This window comes from Siphateles boraxobius, unplaced genomic scaffold, assembly GCF_051911475.1.
Source record: "Siphateles boraxobius isolate OS27281-9 unplaced genomic scaffold, OSU_SipBor_1 86, whole genome shotgun sequence".
Taxonomy (NCBI): domain Eukaryota; kingdom Metazoa; phylum Chordata; class Actinopteri; order Cypriniformes; family Leuciscidae; genus Siphateles; species Siphateles boraxobius.
In genome coordinates this window covers 9956693-9984086 of record NW_027509215.1, presented here as the reverse complement: position 1 = coordinate 9984086, position 27394 = coordinate 9956693, and the positions used below count along the sequence as shown (strand labels likewise).

Genomic DNA, 27394 nt, shown 5'->3' with positions numbered 1-27394 from the left:
TTATAAGGGTTCAAGTGCTTTAAGGGCTTTTAGCACATTCATAAAAAGGTATCATGTTTTATTTAGCAAGCCCGTGACCACTAGACTATAGATGGAAAAGACCATTTACAGCCAAATCAGGTTATTTACTTATGAAATATATGTTTTAAAGCTTTTTATAAATTTTCGCGGTTGAGACAAAAACCTAGGACCAGTTTGCGAAAATGGGTTGTTGAAATAATCTCCAAAATTTAACAAACGGTTTGATTGACAGCGGTAGTTCTAGAGGCAAAATTGCTCAGAATAAGAAGTTCTACTTTATGGTATGTGAGAAAAATCATGTGATATACAATCCTTTGCTCGGAAAAAGATGTGAAATTTAAAAAAAGTGCCGTGAATCAAACAGGCCCCGCTAGTTTAGTTCTGATCGGCCTCCATTAAAGGTGCTCTAAGCAATGTCACGTGTTTTTTTGGCCAAAACATTTTTTGTCACATACAGCAAACATCTCCTCACTATCCGCTAGCTGCCTGTCCCCTGAACACACTGTAAAAAATGCAGTCTCTGCAGACACCCCAGGCTCCACACACGGCAACAAAAACAAACTGGGCTAACCCGCAACACGAAACATAACAAACTGTTCCAGCCAATAACCGACAAGAAGGGTTTGGGGGGTTAGTGCGCGGATGAGGAGGAGGGAGGGTCTAGCTACCCTCCGTTTTGTTTGACAATACTTCGAACGTCAACAAGAAGTGACGTCACCCAACATCGCTTAGAGCACCTTTAACCTTTTCTGACAGCCGCTAAAACTTAGTTGGCCGACGGCATCCGTGTTTTTCGAGATATGCGAATGTCCTCATAGACAATCACGGCACCTTGGACAAACACACCACTTGCAAGTTTTCAAGTCAATAGCACTGATTGTTGCGTAGCTATAGCCATTTTCGTGTTTTTTCATTTTATAGCGCCATCAAGTGGCCAGTCGCTGCATCCTTTTTCATGTGACCACAGACCGAGTCCGTACATAGGTGTATCGAGTTTGGTGAAGTTATCTCATTCCGTTCAAGACGGATACCCGTTTTAGTAAAAGTGGCCACGCCGACTTCAACCATTTTGGCATCCCGTCGCGGACGTGAAACGAAATTTCAGCTTTTTTTGTTTACTGTTGGCAATCAGACTCCTGAGAATCTTTCTGCGTTGGTTTGGTTCCAATGATGCAAAAGTAGGTTTTTCGAAAAATCCAAAATACCTGAAAATTTTCCCGAAGTGACGATCAAATCCAAGTTTTGTTCGTTTTCAGCCAAGGATTCTAACGCTATAAGACACTTGAGTACTTTTTAATAGTTAACTAAAACTAAAACAATAACTTTTTACCTGAAATAAAATCACCTTAAAAATAATATATTATAAAATAAAATTAAATATTAAAATAACTTTCATTTCAGCTAGTTTGATTTCATTTAGTTTAACTTGATGTACTAAAATAACTAAAAAGTTATTTTAATATGTAATATTAGTTATTTTAGAAATAATACTAGCTGAAATGAAAGTTATTTTAATATTTAATTTATTACAGCTATATTTTATTTAATTTAGTTTAACTTGATGTACTAAAATAACTCAAATTAAATATTAAAATATTTTTTTCAGCTAATTTTATTTAATTTAGATCAACTTGATCTACTAAAATAATTAAATATTAAAATAACTTTTTCAGCTAGTTTTGTTTCATTTAGTTTAACTTGATGTACGAAAATAACTAAAACTTCAATAAAAACAATAAAGACTACGTACATTTTTTAAAAAGTAAATAAAATTACAAAAATTTACAACGAACTCTTTTCTGCAAAAGACTACTGTTTCTTCAGTGCATATAAATAAATAAAGTGCCACTATTATAATAAACTTTATTTTATTACATTTTTTTATTACTTTATTATAGTAACTTACATCTGATCTGATATAAGATTGTATTTCATTTATACCATGGTACTGTTCTAATTACCATAGTATTCCACTCCCTGACAATACCATGGTACTGTTCTAATTACCATAGTAATTATATGCCACGCCCTGGTATTATCATGTCCAAATCATGTCCACGCCTTTCTCAGCACTACAGGCTTTTACGCTGCATTCACGTGCTATCGGAAACTTCCTACTTTCCCACTTATTACGTCGTGGTTGAACGGGAAAGAACGGGAATCGTGATGACAGCAGGTTTATTCTTGCCTATCTATCGGCAAAATCTTATTTATGGCAAAATTAAGCATTATTCTCGTTAAAACTTCAAACCCCACCCTCTCTAATGTTTACCCGTTCTGACGCCCCTCGAGCGAGCCTATCCACGTCAAGCGCGCTCCCTTTCTGGACTACAACTCCCAGAATGCACCCGGACTCGCCCTTCAACGCTCGCATGCTAGTGTGACAGCACAGCAAACGCGTGAAATGTGCAAGTAAACCAGTTTAAAGTCACAGCAGCTGCAATGAAAGTGGAGTAAAATGTGTTAACCAGCTTTCCTGCAGAACTGACTCGTGTGTTTTGAGGCGAGCTTTTTCTATGTCAGTGGATGGTGACTGGCTACTGTTTATGTAAGTGGATGGTGACTGGAGTTTATCACTTCATCATATGTTTGTTTATGAGGTCAGTAGTCCAACACCATGGGAATGTTTGAGAAGACTGCTATCAGATTTCGTTAAAGTTGGTGTTTTTCTCTCGATTTTTCCGCAGAGTTACAACAGGTGCTGTCAGACTGTCAGGTAAGCCAGAAGCTCCATTGAAAATTAATGCTAATAACTTGTATTGCTAACTGGCTAAAAGGCTAAAGCATTTTGATATTGTCTTTGAGAATTGTGTCATGAGTTCATCTCTGTCTCCGAGTAAATATTTAACAATGGACCATTTTAATTTGACGTCATTTTTCTAAACAAACAATGCAAACAATCGTGGTATGTTTGAAGACAAAATGCATTTATGATCTGTTTTGGTGTTGATAAATGTTTTATTTGATGGATTTACATGCTCAGTGGTTGAAAATGAATCTGGATACGTTTCATAAACAAGCATTTATGGTCTATTGGTGATTACAGGTATTTTGTATTCGATGCTTTTACTTGGTTAGATATAATCCTTTTCTGATTTTTGTAAAACGTGAAAAATCAACGTAATAGACAACGTAAAATGATTAATATGTTTCGTAAATAAGTATTATTTGGCTGATGTTGGCTAGTGTGTTATATTTGATATGTGTTTTGATTTTCCAACAAGAGAAATCTTATGTAATGTTTCATAAATTACACATCAAACTGGGGTCTGTGGAAAATTTCTGAGAAAAACAGTGTAAAAAAACCCAAGATTAAATTAAATAAATATTAAAAATAGTGATTAAATAAAATAAAAATGTTTTAAATGGAATAATCAACAATCGATTTGAATAAATAGCCTAATACATCAGTGAGTTTTTTTTTTTTAAAGATTTCATGCACAAGATTGATCATATTTGGAATATGATCATATTCATCTTCGCATGTAAACATCAGTTTTTAAGCCATTTAAGTTTTTAAGCCAGTTCCATATAAGATATTTCTTGTCTTTATACTGTCACCGTTTGTTAAACACTGTCGTTATATTTGTTGGTTGTCTGTATTTTCGCTCTTTGCGAATCACAATAGGCTTTCAGTGAGTCTGTCATCTGATCCTCAGGGAACATAAAAGACTGGGAAAGAGCGAGGCGAGCGGGAGGGGTGTTGGAAATCGTCCCACACTTCAATCCAATGAGAAAACAGATCAGTTGCTTTGGTGACCTAATCGTTAAAAAACCCTTTCACACTTGAGATCCTTTAACCCTGTGTCATTAATTTTTAACCCTGGGTTAACAATCCTAGGTTATCTCACTTTCTTTTACCATGTGATGCACTGTAAAAAAAAATTAAATTTTTTTTTTGAGATGCACATACTAAGAAATATAAATTGAATCTACATAACAACCCATTTTAGATCAACAGATTCCCACCAATGTTGTCCCTGAACAACTATAAATTGAACTTTAATTAATTACTGTTATAGGATTATTGTTATTGTATAGATTTGTGTCAAGTTGCATTGAATTTTGCATTGAAGTCCCCCTGTAGTCAATGGCCTAATTTGATCTTTGACCACCAGAATTACATATTTAAAAGTTTTTTCCTTGGAAAAAAAATCCTCATGCCTTTCTTGAGCAGCTTTTCAAGAGATCCACTCGTTGACGATCACACGTTGATCTGATTGATTACAAGGTAGTTTGTGACGTCAGAAACACCAGCGATTTCACTCCGTGTTTGAGACTGTCTTTGGTTCACTGCAGTTTTAAGCAGAAAATACTCATCAATTCTGTCGACTAATGAATTTACACATGATTTGTCTTAAAGCATATTAAAAACACCACATAGACACATAAACAACATTAAAAGCTGGATTTTCACCACAGGGGGACTAAGTTTTTGAGAGTTTTTGAGAGTTTGCAGAAGATTAAAAATGACATTTTCATGCATGAAAATCTCAATTGTGAAATGTTGCTTAACCCAGGGTTTAAAAAGCTGTTAATCTGTAGCGTGAAAGGCCTAATCGTGAATTACTAAAGTCATTCTGAATAGTCAGGTGAGATTGAGCGCATCACATGTGACATGACGTCTGCGGGGGTTTAGTGTGTGTGTGTGTGTGTGTGTGTGTGTGTGTGTGTGTGTGTGTGTGTGAGAGCACTGAATGTGTGTCAGCGTGAAGGACCTTTCACACACTGTGCTTCTGGCTCCAGTTCACCTCGACTCAGAGAACAGACCGCAGGTTTTTAACCCTTTACTACACACCACACATTTGGGCAAGTGGGGCATAAATGACATACCAAAAATAAAAGGTTGCTGCTCATAAGTCATTCTGAATAGACGCATAACCAACATATATTTAGAAAGTTAACACTTGAGAGTTTATAGTTCAAGAATTACTCAGACAATTATTAATATGGAAATATATATAATTTATTCATCCATTCATTCTTAAATATTAATTAATATATATTTTTAAATGTATAAACATATTATGTATAACAACTTATAACCACAATTAAACGGAAGCCACAAGTCTGCTCATGCTTCATTTCAAATCTGAGGAAATGATCTCAAAAATTATGCATTTTATGACCATGTTCATGTGAGTTTTTAGAGAAGGCTGATAAGATGCTAGTAAAATATTTTATTGCCCTTTAAACACCCTTAATCTTCATTATTCCTTTATCGTTATTCTTTTGTTTGTATTTTAGCTATTTATTAGCCTTTATTATAGCCTTTATTCATCTTTTTATCCCACTATACATTAATTCACCTATTATCTGAAATAATAATATTACCCTTTTAGTCAAAACTCACTTTAAACCACCATTGAGTGTTTGTATTAACTTCCGATCAAACCCGTAACATTAGAGACAGAGCTTGCTCTTTCGGCTCTTCAGTTTGCATAATTCAGTGGAACATGAATAGAAATGGTATTCTGTATGCTGAAATATTTTGCAAACATGTGATGATAAATCAATGCACACTTTTTGTCTAAGAAGAGCCCTAATAAACACTGTTTGAAGGAATAGTTCACCCAAAAATGAAAATTATCCCATAATTTCCTAGGTGTATATGATTACCTTCATTCATCCGACCACAGAGTTACATTAATAATATCCTGGCTTTTTCAGCTTTGTAATGGCATTGAATAGTGCCAGAGTTTTTTAAGCGCATTATCCATCATAAAAGTAGTCATTGGCAACACCTTATTGTCAGTGTGAATGTCCTCTTCATCACTTCTTTTATTATTGTGCTGCTAACTAGTGTCACAGAACCATTAGCAGAATAAATCATGCATAATTATATTCAGAAGAATACATAAAGTTGTATGCTATATTAATAAGCTGTGTTGCTCAGGCCTTGTTCGTCTCACAGGCTTTCAGGACTTTGAATAACTCAAGCATTTGGGCTATTATTAGAGGTCCATCTGTGTGACCCTTTGAGATGTTATTCGATCCAGGCGCTGTCGGCACGTCACACATCAGTTCCTCTGACCCGCTTCTGCAAATCAATCGCCTTTTCTTTGCAGAATGAGTGATTTTGATTTCATCAAAACTTTTCATGTAACACGGACAGATTAATAACTCAGTACTTGCTATTTATGGTGAATCTGTCTTGTGATGAAAAGGTTGTGAATATGATTGGTAATACACAGTCAGATAATCACATAAAAAGACAAGTCACTTCAAAATCAAAAGAAAAAATATGATTATGTATATTTGCATAAACAAACTAAAACTTTTTGTAGGATTATTTGTAAGATTTGCTTATTTTAGTGCAAAAAAAGTGTAAAAGCATTCACAAATTAGACCATCTTTAGCAATTTTACAGATGTGTTAAATATCACTGTATAATTAATATATGTCTGTATTATGTAACATACATTGCCATAATCAAAAATGTTCATTAACTGCATCATTGATAATCTTTTAAAATGATTTCCGTAATTTTGACATAAACATTGTCATTTACCTGCCGTAGAAACATTCCAGTAACGCTGCTAATATTAGACGTGGAAAATGGTGACAATTATATTTTAAAGCATCCGTGTGAAAACAAACCTGGAAAGACGTGAGGATTTGAGGAGAAAAATGAAAGATTCTTACTTGAATTATTCATGGCATCTAATATATATAATTTTGGTCCATACCGATAACCGATTATTCTTTATATTTGAAAGCCGATAAACGATATGTTGGCCGATAAATCTAAATCCACATACTAAATAATTTTTGAGAGCCTGATTACAAAAACAAAAGTCTCACCATGTCCCATGTAATGATGTTCTCATTATTTTATGTAGCCTATATATGACAAACTTATTTCAAGCTATTTAAAAGCATCAGCATTTTCTTATCGGGCCGATAATATTAAAAATGAATATATCGTGCATCACTAATGCCTAGTATATGTCGTCTTTTTTCATACGGTTACAGCGGAATACAAAGTATATAATCAGAAGGAATAGATTACAACGATTGAAAAGATCTCGTCATTACACATCACATTAAAATAGCAAGCGCTACGTTATTCTCTTGAAGAACACGAGAACATGAAGGAAATCTCACAGCTGACGGATGAGGATTATTCGTAGCGCAGCCTTATATTTTGAAATTATCCTATTTGTTTCGGTTTTTTTGAGTTGAACTTAATCTTTGAGTTGATCCATAATCTAAAACGTATTAGGCTTGTTAGGAAAAAGGTGGATATTTTTATTTCGAGTTGAGTTTTGCGACTGTGACATTCTCTACTGTGTTGTTTCCTGTTTATTTGTGTGGATCTTGTCATTAAGCACTTTGGTCAACTGTGGCTGTTTTTAAATGTGCTATATAAATAAATTTGCTACATTTTAATGTTAATCTCGTGTGTCTCCAGGTGTGGTGTGAGTGTTTGCGTGTCGGCCGGCGAGCCCCGGTGTGCTGGCCTGTATGAATGGATCAGGTTGGCATGGGTAATGCAGTTCAGGAGCGCCAGGGGGCGCTAGGACCGGGTGAAGTGCTGCCACGCCCCGCTTCCAGCCAATCAGAGGTAAGAACACGCACTTCTGAACACGCCCACAGCAGAGAACAGCCAGTAAGATTGCACCATTTGATTCCGACCGATTATGATTATTTGGTTGTGTTTGGGTCATTTTGTCCTGGAGAGGATTTTCTTTTTCCTGAAAATGCTAGGTAACGTTATCACATTGGACTTAAATTTATTGATTTCACTCACCCGGGGTGTAATTACTTCCCCCTAAAAATGTTTTGTATTTTTTTGTCCCTTTTTTTCCCCCCCACCTTGTTACACGGGTCAAAAATAACCGGCCTTTTTTTTTTAATAAATCACTCATTATTACTCTATATTATCACCAAATATTGGATGCAGTCTTTTTTGTCAACTTGTTTTCTTTCAATTATCACAGGTTTTGTTTTTCTTTTTGGCTCTGATTGATCGTAGGCCTCCTTTTTTTGCCCTTATGAGCCTACTTTTTTTTTTACCAAAATTTACATTTATTATAAATAAACATTATTTGTGGGTTATTTTGACAATATTTAATAAAATGTACAGATAACAATTTACAGTTTCATTTTGTCCAAAATAAAAGTGTTTAAAAACAAACTTCCTGGTAAAACTTAAAAGCACAGTAGTGTGATAAACAGTTCAAATTTTTACCATATTTTGTTGAATATTGCCAAATTTATCCACAAATAATGCCTTTTTCACTCAAAAACTCAGGTGCATAAAATCAGATCAATGAGGCCTACGATCAGTCAGTTTCAAAAAATAAATGCAAAACCTGTGCTAATTGAATGAAAACAATTTGGCAAAAAATACTGAATAATATTTGGTGATGATAAAGCATAACTAGAGATTTACAAGCAATTTTTTTTCAAAAGGCTGGTCATTTAGACCAGGGTTTTCAACACAGCACAAGGGTTACGTTTACATTTTAAATTTATTGACTCGTCCTCATGTCATTCTGAAGCCGTATGACTTTATTCGTGTGAATTCGGGCCAAGAAATTATGAAAGAACTGTTGTATTTCTGTAGAAATATTTGCACATTATTGTACATATCAATCCATGTTCATTGTGTTGTTAAAGAATGCAGATGTAAAAACCGGTTTGTGAGGCGTTTCAGGCTGGTCTTTATTTGTGCAACAGGAAGAACAGAAGATTATTTTGAAAGTGTCACAGTGTTTACGGTCTACAGGAAGTCAAACCACAAATGATTTACTCAAAGTTAAAATTAACCCCGTAAAGCCAGACTAGGTGGTGCCGGTTTCAGAATTGGTGATGACGGTTATGACGTGAGTCAAATGTGACGGTTCGTAACACAACCGCCGTCGTCGTGCGGGAGGGGGGGCGTGTTTTTGTCTGTTAAAGCGATATAATCCACGAAAAATAACTTTTGTTACTCGCGAGCTGTTTGTGATGCAGCTGTACTCTATTTAAGCACGCAGAGAAAAACATCTCTGAGAGCGCGCGAGTACTGAATAGTTTGAAATCGCTTGAGTGTTTAAACTGGAAAGACGTAAAAAGACGTGCAAATGACAAACGTTAGTTACGATGCAATGCAGGCCCAATTGTGCAAGTGAATATTCCATCATGTCCCGACTCCTAAATGCGGGAGTGTAGTATCGCCGCCTGCAGCGCTTGACGCTTGCCTTCTGCAACCCATTTGAGAGACGAGAGAGAGAAGACTCAGCACCGCTGGCTGAACACTCGCGCTGTTTGTGAAATTGCGTTTTGCAGAAAGTTTTAAAATGACTGATTTGAAAAAAAAGTATTATTATTTTTATTTATTTATCAGGGGCAATGGACAGTAAAGAAGAACTGAATTAGCTACAAAGCTAAATTTAATCTGCAGTCCCTGGTCAGGAAAGTACCAAATCACATTACATACAATGAAATCACCTCACAAATGGGAAATATACGAGATATTATCCACCACTTAACATTAAAACCGCAATCTTAATTAATACCAATTATACCTCAAAATATACATCCTAAAAAACAGCACACAATGTTACAAAATCATTCCCCCGAAATTGTAAAACCTTGACAAAACATAAGAGTATTCAATGATTACAGTCCCGACTCCCCTTTAACCACATTTTCAAATGCAGCTTGAACTGTGCAAAAGTATGACACTGTCTAATATTAATTGGTAAATTATTCCAGTTATTAAAAAGCTGATCTACTGAAAAAGCTGATCGACCAAACTCAGTTTTAAAATGACTGATTTGATTTTATAATCTGTGTGGATTCATTTACGAATACAACCTACATGCTAAAGTGAATCAATGTTTGCGGGAATTTCCCGCATTATAAGTGGAAGACCTGCGGGAATGATTAAAATTATGCGCAATACCCGCAATCCCGTGCCGAAATTCAAGCCCTGAATTAAAAAATATTTTAATGACACGGTTTTGGCGGTTATAATGACGGTGTTCAACTATAACCGTCGATCTCACGGTTATATAATAACCGTCACACCCCTAAGCCTGACAAATTAAATAATAGTGAATTTTTGAAACAGTTTATTGAAACTTTAGACAAAATATGAAAACAATCTATTGCATATGTGTTTTTTGTTGATACATCAGGCTTTTATGGCTCAAATAGCCTGATATTGTGAGAATATGGAGGAAAAAACAGCTCGGTTTTATTCAGAGGCCCAAAATTATAAATATCACTATCTGCACCAAATTGCATATTTCTGCTATGTACAAAACGTAAGATGAAATTCTGATGCTTGTAATGTAAATCAATGAGGTCTTTATAACAGCATGATAAAATACTTGCATTAAATGCATGTAAATATCAGTCGTCACTTTATATCTCCCAATGTCTTAGTCAGATGATATTTAAATGCCTAGTTTTATGATCAAAGCTCTGTATTTTTAAAGCATATTTGTTTATCTACAATCATTGTATTGCATTACATTTAATGTAACGCAATACAATGATTGATAGATAAACAAATAAACCTTCCTCAAAAGCCTGATGATCATATTTGATACTCACATTTTAACATGATTTTTCTAATAAATGATGTTTGGATAATCAAGTAAACCGAAGTTGCTTCAGTCCAGTAAGTGTTCAACTTAAAATATTATTGACAATATCAACGTTTTTACGTCTACTCTATTAAATCATTAAAGATTTGACAGAAAAAGACACGTGAACAACGAGCTGAAGGTGAGCGTTTTTTCAATTATACTAAAAGTCTTTTACTTGCTAAAAACTGTCAATCAGACGACAGAAGGACTGTAGTAGATTGTGTGCAACAGGTTTTTAATTAAAGTTTTTATCATTTAGAGGCCTTCGAAATTTGCATATCAAATATGACGCAGTAGGGTTAAGATGGCATGCAAGAAAACATTTTAACATCTAATACCCGTTTAAATGGACTGATTCTCCATTTTATCAGTGGAAAATGTGTGACCTCATCATCTATTTACAAGTTGACTGAGAGCTTCAGTCATGGGTTCAGCTTTCCATCAATGATCTTGGGATCAAATGTCCGTTGGAAGAAAGTTCTCATCGTCTCTATCTCTAGATAACCGTAGTGTTTTCCAGTGTTTTCTTAAATCGGTCACTCTTCTCTCTCGGGTTCTATGTACTGTCACTGTGTGCTTTAATGTTTAATGTAGTCCTGTCTTCTGATTGGTCAATCTAGTGTTCCAGCAGGGATGTAGTACCAGCTAATGTGTAATGCAATAAAGTAACATTTGTAATGAACATTAATATTTGTGTCATGTAATGAATGTGTTATAATAACAATAAGACACTTGAGTGTTATAATGTGAATATATTCACTGCATGTCATGTTTAACCACAGCCTGTATTTGCACTTTGACCTCTTGAGCCTTATTGCACACTTGATTACTAAGTGTTGAAAGAGAATATTGTAATTCTATTTTTATTTAATCCACGATTTTCCAGAAATGTGGGACGATTTCATGCTCAAAATAATGTCATACACTTTTATATTTAGAATAAGAGTCAGTTTCTAGTTCAGTTAGCTGTTATTATAGTTATTATCATGACCATCATTCATTATTTTGCATGATGTTTTTGTTTTTATTTCCATGTGGGTTTCTGATTGTCCTGTTTACAGTAAATCCCATCAGTCATCAGTGTTTTACGAGGGTTCACAGGTTAAAGTGTCTGGATTAGAAAGGAACAATTTATTGAAATAAAACCAAAATCGCAATATGGCTTAGTGCAGTTATCCAATATTACCTTTTAGTCATTTTAAATGTTTTATTAAGTAATAATAATTATTATTTCTTACTAGGGTTGGGCGGTATTTCGGTAATATCGTATACCGCGGGGTCTTAAAATAGCAACGGTATCAGTTTCAATACCGTCATTACCGGCACTTATATATAATATATAAATATAATTTATTCAATGCCTAAAAATGCTTATGTAGTTGTCATCAAGTGACAGTGTGGAGGAGAAAGAGAGAGAGAGAGAAGGGAGAGGCGGTAAATACTGACGAGGCAATTTGTAAATGTTGCAATAAAAAAGGTGACCGCGAGAGATGGAAACACCTCTAACCTAATGTCGCATCTCCGAAACAACCACCCACTCACTGCTGCGAAGATGCATTTTGCCCCGAGTTCATTAAATAAGCGCATTAGTTTATATTTGTTAAAATATTATAATGGTTTTTTTTTTTTACGTTGATAATGAAAACTGAACAGCACGAGTAAGATGGGAGGCATCGGGAGTCAGACTTCTTCAGTCAGAGTCTTTTGTAAAAGGCCTTTCTTTAAAGTGAATTTCGTTTTGTATAAATTGTATCTTAATTTTAATAATTTTTTTATCAACCAATTGCCTTGATTTAATAAAAAAGAATCAAATATAGCAGACAACATAATCATGACATGATCGTGCGCTGGCGCGCCGCGGTCACTTGCATTGAAATCTCATCATAAATTAACCGAAACTCAGTGTATGTCTCACAGACATGACAGATAGGCCTATATCTAAATAAAGCTTGAAATTTCATTAAACGAAACAATTCAAAACAAAAAGAAATAGGCCACTCGCTGATTATTTAATCCATGATGTGCATTTCTCTCTATGCGCGTTCATACGGAAATGGCGATTATCAAATTCATTAAACGAAACTATTCAAAATGAAAAGAAAAAGGCCACTCGCTGATTATTTAATCCATGATGTGCATTTCTCTCTATCGTTCACTACGGAGATGGCGATTCGTCAATTTCTTTAAACGAAACAATTCAAAACGAAAAGAAAAAGGCTAGCCTATACCTTCTGATTATGTAATCCATGATTTGCATTTCTCTCTATATATGCGCGTTCACTAGGAGATGGCGATCGTCAACTTAATCTTTGCAGCACTGACAGAAAAGTTGTAAATAATAAAAATCAATGGACGCGTGTCACCGGATTTACAAATGCACTTCTTGCTTGTTGCTTGTTAATTTAATTTAATTTAATTAATAAAATGAATACTTTAATTGTCATAATTAAAATAATTAAATATTATTAAGTGTCCCATTTTTGCTCATTTATAAATAGTATTTATATCTACCACCCCCTCAGCACCTGGGTTAAAAAATTATTTGGCGCCACCATATTATAACGGCCCACGTATTAAAAATAGTCGAGTCTAAATAGAGCTACGGCTCATAATTACATTTAATGCCGTCAGCCGGGATCAGACACAACGTGCACGGGTTGGCCTTGATTTTTTTTTTTGATATTTTTTTTTTATGCCCGATCTGGTATTCAGTTTCTGAACGGTGTAGGCACAAGCCAACAATTTGGTGACGCTGTCTGAGCCTTATGTCATAATTTTTAATTAGTCACGGTAATACCGTATACCCCGGTAAAATAGGGAGGAGGTTTGACGGTATCAAAATGTACCGTGGATACCGCCCAAGCCTATTTCTTACCCATATTGATATATAATCACAAAACTTTGGCCAATTGTGCAGCCCTAAACACAATTACAATCGCATTTCGCCCCACGCACACAAATTGCCATAGTATGGGATAAAATTAGTCTCAAAATGATGAACAAATGCATGCACAGTTTTCCATGAGCTTTATAAGATACATTGCAATATTTATAAAGCTCATTGATAATTGTGCATGCATTTGTTAATAATTTTGAGACTAATTTCATCCCATACTCTAGTCTGTCTGTAGCATGTAGTAAAACCTTTTTAATTGCATCTATAAGGTACAGGAATAATGCTGGACATTATGATGAACATTAATCTGTAGTCTATAGTCATTCAGTCGTTCGGCATGCTCGGACTTGAGGTTTGATAAATAAAAGTGGTATTCAGGTCAAGGGTTTGTGTGTGGAAACGGATTAAGAGTGTGAATATAAACCTGTTCTGCTTTATAAAGATTACAGGGAATGTTTGAGTCCTTCACAGAAGCCACAGTATGTGGTCACGCCTGGACATGTTTACTCAATCACATTCTTACTGATTAACACTGGGTGTGGATTGAGGTATTTATTTGTTATACGTGAAAATATTCATGAATCATAACTAATCAGTGTGTGTTTGTAGGGTTTTAAACAGGGTCGGTCAGTCTTGAACTCTCTGCTCTCGGGGGCGTTTGCAGGAGCCGTGGCTAAAACCGCCGTCGCCCCACTGGATCGAACCAAGATTATCTTCCAAGGCAAGAAGAACTCTTATTAACCTTCCTTGAGTGACTGACTACACATTTGCAGGGCACTAAAGTCTTTTGTATTCATGTAGATCCGATGAGTTTGGGTCAATTATTACGTGCAATTGAAAATGCAATGCGCCAACCAACTTCCCAAATTTGTAATGAGAATTGTTTATAAATCTGTTGTCAGCAAAAACCCACAAATTCCGCCAAAATAAAATCCTTATTTGAAAACAATATGAATATTATTGTCATTTTACTGTAAAATTATTATTATTATTTTATTAAATAATATTACTATAGTAATGATTGTTGCTTGTCAGACTGTAACATGATCATCGCTGTAAGTCACGTGTCACTGTAAGATCTCAGTTGTCATTAATGTCACACTGTAATTAATAATTCTTTATTAATACTACTAGTTAGTGTAAATCTCTACACCTGAGGCTCCTCTGCTAGGACACCTGTGTGAACTTGAGGAGAACTAACAGGGGTGCAAACTTGGCACCTTTCACCATAAATGGGTCATTTGTGTGATTCATGTAGATCCAATGAGTTTGGGTCAATTATAACGTGCAATTGAAAATGCAATGCGCCAACCAACTTCCCAAATTTGTAATGAGTTGTCAGCAAAAGTGAAGTTCCGAAAATTACAGAAGAATCCACAAATTCCGCCAAAATAAAAGCCTTATTTGAAAACAATATGAATATTAGTGTCATTTTACTGTAAAATTATTATTATTTTATTATTAATTATTAAAAAATAATTTTACAGTGCCATGGTATTATTACTATAGTAATGTATTTCTTTGTTTTGTTTAATTTTTATAATTTATAAATAATATTTAATAACATCAATAATCATAAAATAATAATAGCAGTTATTATCATTGTTATTGCATAGTCATGTTGAATGGGTTCCATAAAAACAACAATAAAAAAATTTACCCATTTATCTTTATGCAAAAATCTACCATAAATCCACATTTTAAAGCTGATATCCAAAACACCCGCTGAATAAAAGACACTTTACAATGATGAAGAAAAGCGCCGTCAGGGAAGAGAAAAGATCCTGCAGAATTTGAGACTTATACAGATTCAGACACTTGATCTGATGCAACGACATTTAGAAGAATGACGATGTACGAATAATCCCTTAGTTTTGTAAATAAACCTTGTAGTTGCACAATAAATGTTTCACAGGAATTCATATTCGTGCTTTATTTCTTGCTGAAAAGTTTTTTTTATTAGCTGAAATAACAAGAGAAACTCTAAATTTCTCTTATCTTCTTATTTCAGTGTCGTCGAAAAGATTCTCCGCTAAGGTGAGTGTTTTACTTTTCAATGTGAATCAACTTTTTTTCTGCGCTAACATGTCAGTGGATTTGCATATACATTTATAAGTTTGATATATCTGTCAGTCTGCAGATGATGACTTATATTTTGTGATGAATGCCATTGTTTGTATTCCTGTAGCTCAAACAGTAGATCAGGCCGCTTGCAACACCAACCTCATGGGTTCGATTTCCTAGGAATGCATGAACTGATATACTTGAATGATACTTGTAAGTCACTTTTATTAAAATACATAAAATATATAAATGTTGTCATTTCCAGGAGGCGTACAGGTTAATTTACCGCACATATCTCAAGGATGGGTTCTTCAGTCTGTGGAGGGGAAACTCGGCCACTATGGTGCGCGTTATTCCATACGCTGCCATCCAGTTCTGCGCACATGAACAATACAAGAGGATTCTGGGACAGCATTACGGCTTCCAGGGCAAGTGAGTCACTGGTGCTTCACCACTGCACATTTACATGGGCATTTACATGTATTCGTTTATTCATCCAAAGCAACTTACAATTGAGAAATTAAACAAACATATAATCCTCCAACACGATGTAGGACGCCATTAAAATAAACCATCCACTTGTTTCTGATGCTGGGATCCAGGGACGTGCACAGGAATTTTGAGGGGCAGTTGCTCTGACCTGAAAAAAAAACTCACGGGCTATATGAAGGACTGAGAATAACAGGATCTTTATTAAAATATATATACACAAAGAAGTAAAAAACTGAAATACAGCACTCAATCACCTTAACTACTTCTAAGAATAACACAGAAAAACATGACTTGAGTCATGAAAATCCCTACATCAATATCCTATCAAGTCACTGATAGGTTTCTCCAAATTTACATACTAAACAACATGCAAAGCTTCAAAGGAGAAGCCGCCTATTAGGGGCCATTTCAACAAAAATCTTCAGAACTTCCTTCTTGTCGATTCCTAATAAAATGGTTCTCACACTCCAGTAATATTTCTGTGAATTGAATTAATCTTGCACTTGTTCATAGTTTTTGTATTATGTCGGAATATATTCAGTTGAATTTTGCCCATACAAATTGCCTTATCTGACCGTGTTTATGTCCAAAAGTCAATGCCTCATATTATAATAATAATAATAAAAAAACGCTTAGATTTCGGGAAAAAATACAATCCTTTTTTAACCTTTTGGCTTCCCGTACATTCAGTAGTGCTTCTTGCTCATATTCAGTTCTGATGGTAGTATGGTAACTGGGCAACTACGCATGATTTGTAGTGTGATTGCGTAAAGGGAACAGGAATTCCGGTAGGGAACAGAATCGACTGCTACACCGGTGGCGTGCAGCGCTGAAGCCGCTGAAGCCACTGTCCTGCAGAGTTTGGCTCCAACACTGAAAAAAATCCTCACCTGCCTATAGCCTTAGTAATCCTGAAGACATTGATTAGCTTGTTCAGGTGTGTTTGATTAGGGTTGGAACTAAATTCTGCAAGACAGCGGCTCTCTAGGACCGAACTTGCCTACCCCTGATCTAGGCCTACGTGAAATTCTGCATCCATTGTGCGATTTATTTATTTGTTTTCCCCCTCGGAAGGGCAACGTGAGTCGAGAAGGGCATATGGGCAGTGGCCCGTGCAACCTGAGCAACCCCCCTGTGCACGTCCCTGTTGGGATCCTTCTGGAGTCTACAGAAATTAGCTGGACGAGCAAAGCGAATGTTCCTTACGCTTTTATTTTCTCTTCCATTGGTCCTGTTATCGACAGACTCGAGGGTATGGACCGAAAGTGAACGTGCATCTGTATACTGTATCCAGTGTAGACAGCGTCATTAATTATAATGCTTTTGACACGATTCAACGCTCATATCCAGTGTACACAAATGACACGCGTTATGCAAGGGTGGGCGGGGCCTATGGTGCGATGATGTAAATCTATTGGTCGATGTCTAGCTCTGGAGGCAGTCATATGCAAATGTATATGCAAATGTCACAGATCCCACAATATGTAAACAAGCCGTTTTTGGAGCTTGATTAAATATCCTGCAAGTTTAACAATTTTTCTCAATATATACAAAGCATTTGTGTTAATGGTATAGACCTCTTACATGTCAAACAATTAAGGAAAATTTGATTTCTCATGTCATGACACCTTTAAAAGATTAAATATAACTTTATTCTCGCCTACTAGACTGTAAATGCAGCACTTATGCTTTTGATACGACGCAACTCTCATATCCAGTGTACGCAAATGTCAGACGTTATGCATGGGTGGGCGGGTATGCCAAGCCGTTTTGACTTTTATTCATTCGGAGGATATGAATTCTTAATATCAACAATTCAACTTTCACTAGTTAAAATGTTAATTCTTGAAATCAGGAATTAGATTTCTTCTATTAACAATGGCAGTTTTTGATATCAGGAATTACATTTCCAATAGTAAATATGTTAATTTTTAATATTGTTACAGCCCCCTGGTCTAGTTCAGTGTGTAACATAAACAACAAAACAATACTTCTTAGTTAACCATTTATTATTTATTATATTGCTCTCTTGTTTGTTTTCAGAGCGGTGTACTTGAACATTTGCAAAACAATCTTTTGAAAAGAAAGAATCAAACAAACAAAGAGAAGATCAGAAGCATTCTCTTCAGGGGTGAGCTAATGCCAAAACAATAAACAAAGAGAAACTAACTTTCCCACAAAAACTAACTTCCCTATAGATCAAAAAGGAAAGAAACAAAACATTCAATAACGTACCCTATCTCCTTATCTAACTCAATAAACAGGAGAAAAGTAACAGCCTTTTGGCCTACAAACAAAACAAGGCTCTCACCCCCTACGGCTTCTCAAACGGTTACACACTTACAGATGGTATCAATAGGGCACTAATGTTTTTAGAAACAGATCACACTGTATTAAAAATGGCTAAGAACACTCGGTTAACACAAAGACGAGCACATAAATCACAATCTATTGTGCTACATTATCACCAACTAACACACAGTACAACAACCAGTGCAGTCAAAGAGGCAGAGAGCTCCCTCCAAAGGAATTCTGGGGAATTTATAGTCCAGGCCTCTTCTCTGGTCAAACCACCAATAACCTCGCGTTAAGTCCAGGACCAATCCTAAGGGAGGAGAAGGAGACAGCAGAAACAACAACAGACACAACGTAGCTGCATTACGTCACAAACGTAACAATATCAACGATGATGTCATCACTCGCAGAGATCCGAATTCTTGATTTCAAGAATTCAATTTCAACTAGTAAAAACTATAACTATTGATATCTGTAATTGTATTTTCACTAGTTAAATGTCACCATAGGCTTCCATTCAAATTAAATTGTTGATATCAAGAATTGATTTCTTACTACCGGAAGTTGAAATTCCATATATATAATTCCAAATATAATTATTTTTAGTAAAAATCTTAAATTTTGGTATTAATAATTACTTACTAGTAAAAAATAGAAATTCCTGATATCAAGATCTCAACTTTCACTAGTTAAAATGTTCATTTCTGATATCTGTAAATGTATGTTAACATGTCATGACTCCTTTAAAAGGTTAAATATAACTAAGTCGAAGTGTTGCATGTTTTAAAAAGTTTATTCTCGCCTGCTAGACTTCTGTTGTAAATGCACTACTTGTTTATACTGAGAGATGAGTTGAACTTCTGTCTGTGGTAGCTGACAGCAGACCAGACATGCAATACTTAACATGATGAAGATTATGCAGAATATTGCTTTAATGAATCAAACCTTATATTGTATTTTAACATGTGACTCAACATGAAAGCTGGCGTGGCCTTAAAAACACCAACCAACCATAATGACTGAATCATCTGCAGATTTCAGACATGCATTGCTTGGATATGACCCATTTATTTTTGGATTATGATAAACTGGTTTTGCATTCCAGCCAGTTTAATGTGTTAAAGGAATAGTTCACGCCACAATTAAAATTATCCCACAATTTACTCGGCCTCAAGCCAGGCCATGGCATCCATCATCAGAAAAGTAATCATATGACTCCAGTGGGTTAATAAAGGGCGTCTGAAATGAAGCCATGCATTTTTGTAAGAAAAAATCCATAATTAAAACTTTATAAACCATAATCACAAGAAGTCATATGCATCTAGTATGGCTTGAGAGTGGGTAAATTATGTGATAATTTTCATTTTTGGGTGAACTGTTCCTGTTAATGGTGAACGTCTCCTGTTTTCCAGAGTTCTGCCGCCGGTGCCGCGGCTGCTGGCGGGTTCAATGGCGGGAACAACGGCTGCCATGATCACATACCCACTGGACATGGTCCGCGCACGCATGGCCGTCACACCCAAGGAAATGTAAGACGTTTCATCCATCTATCTTAAGGGGAAAAAGGAATAAAAGTGAAAAATTGTAAAAATCAAGTGTCATTTTTAGTTTCAAATTATTGACTGCTTTTAGTTCGGTTTTTATGGTAACTCTTTACAATGAGGTCTCATTTGTTAACATTAGTTAATGTATTAACTAACATGAATCAACAGTGAGTAATATATTTATTAGTCCCTGCTAATATTAGTTAATAAACATACAACTGTTCATTGTTTGTTAATGTTAGTTCAAAAAAAATATTTTTTTTAAAAATGAAATGAAATTTTCTCATCATTTACTTGCCCTCATGCCATCCCCGATGTATATGACCTTCTTTCTTCAGATAAACACAAACGAAGATTTTTTTTTTCTGAAAATAATCCATCTCCGTGAGTCCATATAATGCCATTGCTTAAAAAATCCACACTAACCCACTGGAGGAATCAATGTCTTCTGAAGCCAAATGCTAGATGTGTGTAACAAAAATACTAGTATTTTTAACTTGTTTAACTATAAATTAATGCTTCTGGTCTAGTTTGTTTTGTTTTGTTATTTTTGTTGTTGTTCATATTTCAAGAAATTATTACAATTGTGCAAACACGCATCTTTCAGAAATCTAGAATATTTCCAACAAAAGTATACATTAAAGAAGTTCAATCATTCTTGCATAGTATAATATTCCCGCATAGAACAAATTGGAAAGAATGAAACAAAGAAAAGAAAAAATTAAATGAACAAAAACACCCTCAGCAAAACGGGTATCAATCTTGGTACATTAAAAAAGATCTCATCATATTTCTTGATGAAGTACCTTTTTTTTATTTTCAATTATTCTTAGTGATTTGATTAAATATTCTGCTTCACATGAGTAATCTATAAAAGTTGGTATTTTCTTTAGAAACCTTTGTGAAAATAAAAGGATAAGAAAGATAACAGTAGATTATAAAGATTTGTTTTGGTTTTTAAAAAGACAAATAACATCCTTAAAGCATAAATTACAGTTCATATTAACTTTAGAAAAACAATTAGAACTCAAATCATTCCAGAAAAGTGCTGAAACTAACTAGAAAAAAAATCAAATGACAAATGTCTTCACTTTCATTCTTGCTTCTGGTCTTCTGTCATATGAGCAATCATACAGGAGACTCTTGACATAATTGTGTTTTGAAATTTTGTGCGAGACGCAACGGATGACCGCACAAACGTCACAACACGTAGGACAGTAGACCAGAAGCATTGACATTATAGTTAAAGTATTTTTTTAAACATACTGTCTTTTTGGTTTAGAAGAAATTGATTTATCCATTGGGATCGGATGGATTCCCATTAAATTAAAAAAGTTGAAAAATTAAGATATGAGGTTTCCGCCCGACAGCAACGATATGCAGGCTTTCCAAGACTGGGAATCCTGGTCCTTTAAAGACAAACATTTGTTTAATTAAAATTAGAAATATCTTGATTCTCTGTTTTTCAATGCTTGTTTTGTAATCTTGAGGCACCCTTGGGAGTTTTCTAAGGCAACTACTGCTGTAAATAAATGAGTGTTATGTCACTGTGCTGATGTCATTGGTTCTCAGGTACAGTAACATCATGCACGTGTTCGTGCGCATCTCTCGTGAGGAGGGACTGAAGACGATCTACAGGGGCTTCACTCCCACCATCCTCGGCGTCGTGCCGTACGCAGGAATCAGTTTCTTTACATACGAGACGCTCAAGAAAGTCCACGCAGGTAGTGTGAGAGTGAGTGTGTGAGAGTGAGTGTGAGAGAGTGGGTGAGTGCGAGAGAGAGTGGGTGAGTGCGAGAGAGAGTGGGTGAGTGCGAGAGAGAGTGGGTGAGTGCGAGAGAGAGTGGGTGAGTGCGAGAGAGAGTGGGAGAGTGCGAGAGAGAGTGGGAGAGTGCGAGAGAGAGTGGGAGAGTGCGAGAGAGAGTGGGTGAGTGCGAGAGAGAGTGGGAGAGTGCGAGAGAGAGTGGGAGAGTGCGAGAGAGAGTGGGTGAGTGCGAGAGAGAGTGGGTGAGTGCGAGAGAGAGTGGGAGAGTGCGAGAGAGAGTGGGAGAGTGCGAGAGAGAGTGGGTGAGTGCGAGAGAGAGTGGGAGAGTGCGAGAGAGAGTGGGTGAGTGCGAGAGAGAGTGGGTGAGTGCGAGAGAGAGTGGGTGAGTGCGAGAGAGAGTGGGTGAGTGCGAGAGAGAGTGGGTGAGTGCGAGAGAGAGTGGGTGAGTGCGAGAGAGAGTGGGTGAGTGCGAGAGAGTGAGTGCGAGAGAGAGTGGGTGAGTGCGAGAGAGAGTGGGTGAGTGCGAGAGAGAGTGGGTGAGTGCGAGAGAGAGTGGGTGAGTGCGAGAGAGAGTGGGTGAGTGCGAGAGAGAGTGGGTGAGTGCGAGAGAGAGTGGGTGAGTGCGAGAGAGAGTGGGTGAGTGCGAGAGAGAGTGGGTGAGTGCGAGAGAGAGTGGGTGAGTGCGAGAGAGAGTGGGTGAGTGCGAGAGAGAGTGGGTGAGTGCGAGAGAGAGTGGGTGAGTGCGAGAGAGAGTGGGTGAGTGCGAGAGAGAGTGGGTGAGTGCGAGAGAGAGTGGGTGAGTGCGAGAGAGAGTGGGTGAGTGCGAGAGAGAGTGGGTGAGTGCGAGAGAGAGTGGGTGAGTGCGAGAGAGAGTGGGTGAGTGCGAGAGAGAGTGGGTGAGTGCGAGAGAGAGTGGGTGAGTGCGAGAGAGAGTGGGTGAGTGCGAGAGAGAGTGGGTGAGTGCGAGAGAGAGTGGGTGAGTGCGAGAGAGAGTGGGTGAGTGCGAGAGAGAGTGGGTGAGTGCGAGAGAGAGTGGGTGAGTGCGAGAGAGAGTGGGTGAGTGCGAGAGAGAGTGCGAGAGAGTGCGAGAGAGTGCGAGAGAGTGCGAGAGAGTGCGAGAGAGTGCGAGAGAGTGCGAGAGAGAGTGGGTGAGTGCGAGAGAGTGCGAGAGAGAGTGGGTGAGTGCGAGAGAGAGTGGGTGAGTGCGAGAGAGAGTGGGTGAGTGCGAGAGAGAGTGGGTGAGTGCGAGAGAGAGTGGGTGAGTGCGAGAGAGAGAGGGTGAGTGCGAGAGAGTGCGAGAGAGTGCGAGAGAGTGCGAGAGAGTGCGAGAGAGTGCGAGAGAGTGCGAGAGAGTGCGAGAGAGTGCGAGAGAGTGCGAGAGAGTGCGAGAGAGTGCGAGAGAGTGCGAGAGAGAGCGAGTGAGTGCGAGAGAGAGCGAGTGAGTGCGAGAGAGTGCGAGAGAGTGCGAGTGAGTGGAGTGCGAGAGAGTGCGAGAGAGAGCGAGTGAGTGCGAGAGAGTGCGAGAGAGAGCGAGTGAGTGCGAGAGAGTGCGAGAGAGAGCGGGTGAGTGCGAGAGAGAGCGGGTGAGTGCGAGAGAGAGCGGGTGAGTGCGAGAGAGAGCGGGAGAGTGCGAGAGAGAGCGGGTGAGTGCGAGAGAGAGCGGGAGAGTGCGAGAGAGAGTGGGTGAGTGCGAGAGAGAGTGGGAGAGTGCGAGAGAGAGTGGGTGAGTGCGAGAGAGAGTGGGTGAGTGCGAGAGAGAGTGGGTGAGTGCGAGAGAGAGTGGGTGAGTGCGAGAGAGAGTGGGTGAGTGCGAGAGAGAGTGGGTGAGTGCGAGAGAGAGTGGGTGAGTGCGAGAGAGAGTGGGTGAGTGCGAGAGAGAGTGGGTGAGTGCGAGAGAGAGTGGGTGAGTGCGAGAGAGAGTGGGTGAGTGCGAGAGAGAGTGGGTGAGTGCGAGAGAGAGTGGGTGAGTGCGAGAGAGAGTGGGTGAGTGCGAGAGAGAGTGGGTGAGTGCGAGAGAGAGTGGGTGAGTGCGAGAGAGAGTGGGTGAGTGCGAGAGAGAGTGGGTGAGTGCGAGAGAGAGTGGGTGAGTGCGAGAGAGAGTGGGAGAGTGCGAGAGAGAGTGGGTGAGTGCGAGAGAGAGTGGGTGAGTGCGAGAGAGAGTGGGTGAGTGCGAGAGAGAGTGGGTGAGTGCGAGAGAGAGTGGGTGAGTGCGAGAGAGAGTGGGTGAGTGCGAGAGAGAGTGGGAGAGTGCGAGAGAGAGTGGGTGAGTGCGAGAGAGAGTGGGTGAGTGCGAGAGAGAGAGGGTGAGTGCGAGAGAGTGCGAGAGAGTGCGAGAGAGCGAGTGCGAGAGAGTGCGAGAGAGTGCGAGAGAGAGCGAGAGAGTGCGAGAGAGTGCGAGAGAGAGCGAGAGAGTGCGAGAGAGAGCGAGAGAGCGAGTGCGAGAGAGAGCGAGAGAGCGAGTGCGAGAGAGAGCGAGAGAGTGCGAGAGAGTGCGAGAGAGTGCGAGAGAGAGCGAGAGAGTGCGAGAGAGTGCGAGAGAGAGCGAGAGAGTGCGAGAGAGTGCGAGAGAGTGCGAGAGAGAGCGAGAGAGAGCGAGCGAGAGAGAGCGAGAGAGAGCGAGAGAGAGCGAGAGAGAGCGAGAGAGAGCGAGAGAGAGCGAGAGTGAGTGAGTTACTCACCCCAATGCCATCCAAGATGTTAATGTATTTCTATCTTCAGTGGAAAAGAAATTAAGTTTTTTGAGGAAAACATTTCATTGTTTTTCTCCACACGACGAACTTTAACGGTAACCAAATTGTTGAAGTTCAAATCAATACAGTTTCAAAGAGCTCTGCACGATCCCAGCTGAGGAATAGTGTCTTATCCAGCGAAACCATCTGTCATTTAAAAAATAAAAATAAATAAAATGTATATACTTTTTAACCACAATTGTTGGTCTTGTGCTGGTCTGCGATGCGCCAGGCATTACATAATCACGTTGGAAAGGTCATGCTGGACGTAGACGGAAGAAAACGTTTGGGTTTTAAATGATTTAAACATCCAGGATACGGATACGGACACGAAAGGACCAATAAACTGACACAAAGACATAAATATCCCATTCAACATACAATAAAATTTGAACGATCCTCCTTCTCCACGCTTGTAAACAATGGGGCGGCACTTCCGCCTACGTCCAGCATGACCTTTTAAACGGATTACGTAATGCCTGGTTCGTCACAGACCAGAACAAGACCAACAATTGTGGTTAAAAAATATATACATTTTTATTTCTTTTTTGAAAATGACCGACGGTTTCGCTAGATAAGAGCTAGTCCAGAGCTCTTTGAAACTGCATTGATTTGGACTTCAACATGTTGGGTGACCAGTAAAGTACATTATGTGGAGAAAAATCATGAAATGTTTTCCTCAAAAAACTTAATTTCTTTTCCACTGAAGAAAGAAAGACATGAACATCTTGGATGGCATTGGGGTGAGGAAATTATCAGGAAATTTTCATTTTGAGGTGAACTAACCCTTTAACTAAGGTAGTTAACAAATACACCTTTTTGTACTTTTTACTGTGCATGTTTTATTAGCTGTTTTCTGTCTCCTAGCCCTCAGTAACTGGTCTCTCCTCTGTGTTTCAGAGCACACGGGCCGCTCTCAGCCGTACTCGTACGAGCGTCTGGCGTTCGGTGCGTGCGCGGGTCTGATCGGTCAGTCCTCCTCGTACCCGCTGGATGTGGTGCGCAGACGCATGCAGACGGCCGGCGTCACAGGACACACGTACGGCACCATCTCCGGCACCATGAGGGACATCGTGGCGGAGGAGGGTGTGATCCGGGGACTCTACAAGGGCCTGAGCATGAACTGGGTCAAAGGACCCATCGCTGTCGGCATCAGCTTCATGACCTTTGACCTCTCGCAGATCCTGCTGCGCAAGTTTCAGCAGTTCAACTACAGCGCGCGGTAGCAGCGTAGAGACCCGGAGTAAGACAGACAGAACAAGTTTAGGTTCTTTTTTTGGTAACGCTTTACAAAAAGGTTCATTTGTTAACATTAGTTGATGTATTAAAGAGCAATACATTTGTTATTCTTTGTTAAAGGGATAGTTCACCCAAAAATGAAAGTTCTGTCAGTATTTACTCTCCCTCATGTTGTTCAACCCCGTAAGACCTTCGTTCATCTTCGGAACACCAATTAAGATATTTTTGATTAAATCTTAAGTCGAGCGACGAGAATACTTTTTGTGCGGAAAAAACTCCAAAATAATGACTTTATTTCAACTATTGATTTCCTTCTCTGTGGGCCTCGAGTCAGTTCACTAGTGTAATATCGCAGGGTTTCTGTTTTATACGTCACACGTAGGCTCACTATTGGCCGACGCTGGTCATGTGTGTGATGTAAAACACCGAAGCTTACGCTGTTACACTAGTGAAATCACTCGAGCCCACAGAGAAGGAAATGAATAGTTGAAATAAAGTCGTTATTTTTCTTTGTTTTTGCGCACAAAAAGGTTTTCTCGTCGCTTGATAAACTTAAGATTGAGCCACTGTAGTCACTTGGACTATTTTAACGATGTCTTTAATAACTTTTCGGGGAACAAGTTTCTACACAGTGATCCAGCTCTCAGATTTATCAAAAATATCTTAATTTGTGTTCAGAAGATGAACGAAGGTCTTACGGGGTTGAACAACATGAGGGAGAGTAATTACTGACAGAATTTACATTTTTGGGTGAACTATCCCTTTAATGTTAGTTGATAAAAAAGCAGCCGTTCATGTTAGTTCACAGTGCATTAACTAATGTTACCAAATACAACCTTTGATTTGATTATTGTATTAGTAAATGTTGAAATTAATATTAACTGAGATTAATAAATGCTGTATTGTTCATTCTTAGTTCAGAATAACTAATGTTAACTAATGATCCTTATTGTAAAAATGTTACCCTTTTTTTTAAACCTGATAATATGCTGCCAATGAAGAGGATGAGAAAAAGTTGTTTAGCTTTTGATTTCTGATGCAAGCGTTTTGTGTTTAGAGCGAGCGAGTGTGTGTTTGGTACAGACACGCTGAATGTACGTCCCGTCATCAACGTCCTGTAAGCGCAATACCGACTCGCTGTAGGAGTGTGTTGATGGAAATACAGACACATGTCGAGTTTACAGCGTGTGTTTGTCTGGATATCACTTTCATATCAGGGTGAGACTCATGAAAATGATCAGGTCATTTTTCACTCATTCGTATAATATTCTAAATAAGATTTTACATAAATTGCATGAAGCCTGATTTAGGACCATTGAGATTTATTTATTTTTGCACACCAATAACACACATTTTACCTCAAGTTATATATTATTTAAAAGTATAATTGTAGGTATACTTTATGGTAGTATTTGTTGTTTTGAATATAATTTGTGATTTTTAATTTTTTTTAAAAGCACATTGCTTAAACGCACTTTTCCCCCAAATTATATATATTATCTATAAGTATAATTGTATGTATACTTTATGGTAGTATTTGTTGTTTTTTAATTTATTTGCTGATTTGCTGATTTTAATTAAAAAATAAACATCCCTAATATAGTAAAACTCTTTACTTAATGTTTAATTCATTATAAAGATGATGCATTATAATATTTGCAGATTCCTTGTTCAATTTGAAATGAATTATCTATTCATTGTTACACCTTTAGAAATAAACAAGTATTAGAGACGAGGTTACACTTATTCATGATGCAATGCAT

The 27394-nt window shown here is 37.9% G+C and overlaps 1 protein-coding gene across 2 annotated transcripts; it reads left to right on the top strand.

The window, feature by feature from the left end:
* The first annotated feature begins 2201 nt into the window (after window positions 1-2201).
* On the top strand, window positions 2202-27239 carry slc25a42 (solute carrier family 25 member 42). 2 transcript variants are annotated; one of them, XM_077222197.1, is made up of 9 exons: window positions 2202-2569; window positions 2709-2737; window positions 7436-7588; window positions 14113-14224; window positions 15515-15540; window positions 15833-15999; window positions 19767-19883; window positions 21471-21622; window positions 25293-27239. In XM_077222197.1, the coding sequence occupies exons 3-9, from the start codon at window positions 7493-7495 to the stop codon at window positions 25616-25618; spliced, it is 996 nt and encodes a 331-aa protein (XP_077078312.1). In that variant the 5' UTR covers window positions 2202-2569; window positions 2709-2737; window positions 7436-7492; the 3' UTR covers window positions 25619-27239. The 2 variants fall into 2 exon arrangements, with proteins under 2 accessions (XP_077078312.1, XP_077078311.1); XM_077222196.1 differs by having other exon boundaries at window positions 2202-2621.
* Window positions 27240-27394: the final 155 nt, after the last annotated feature.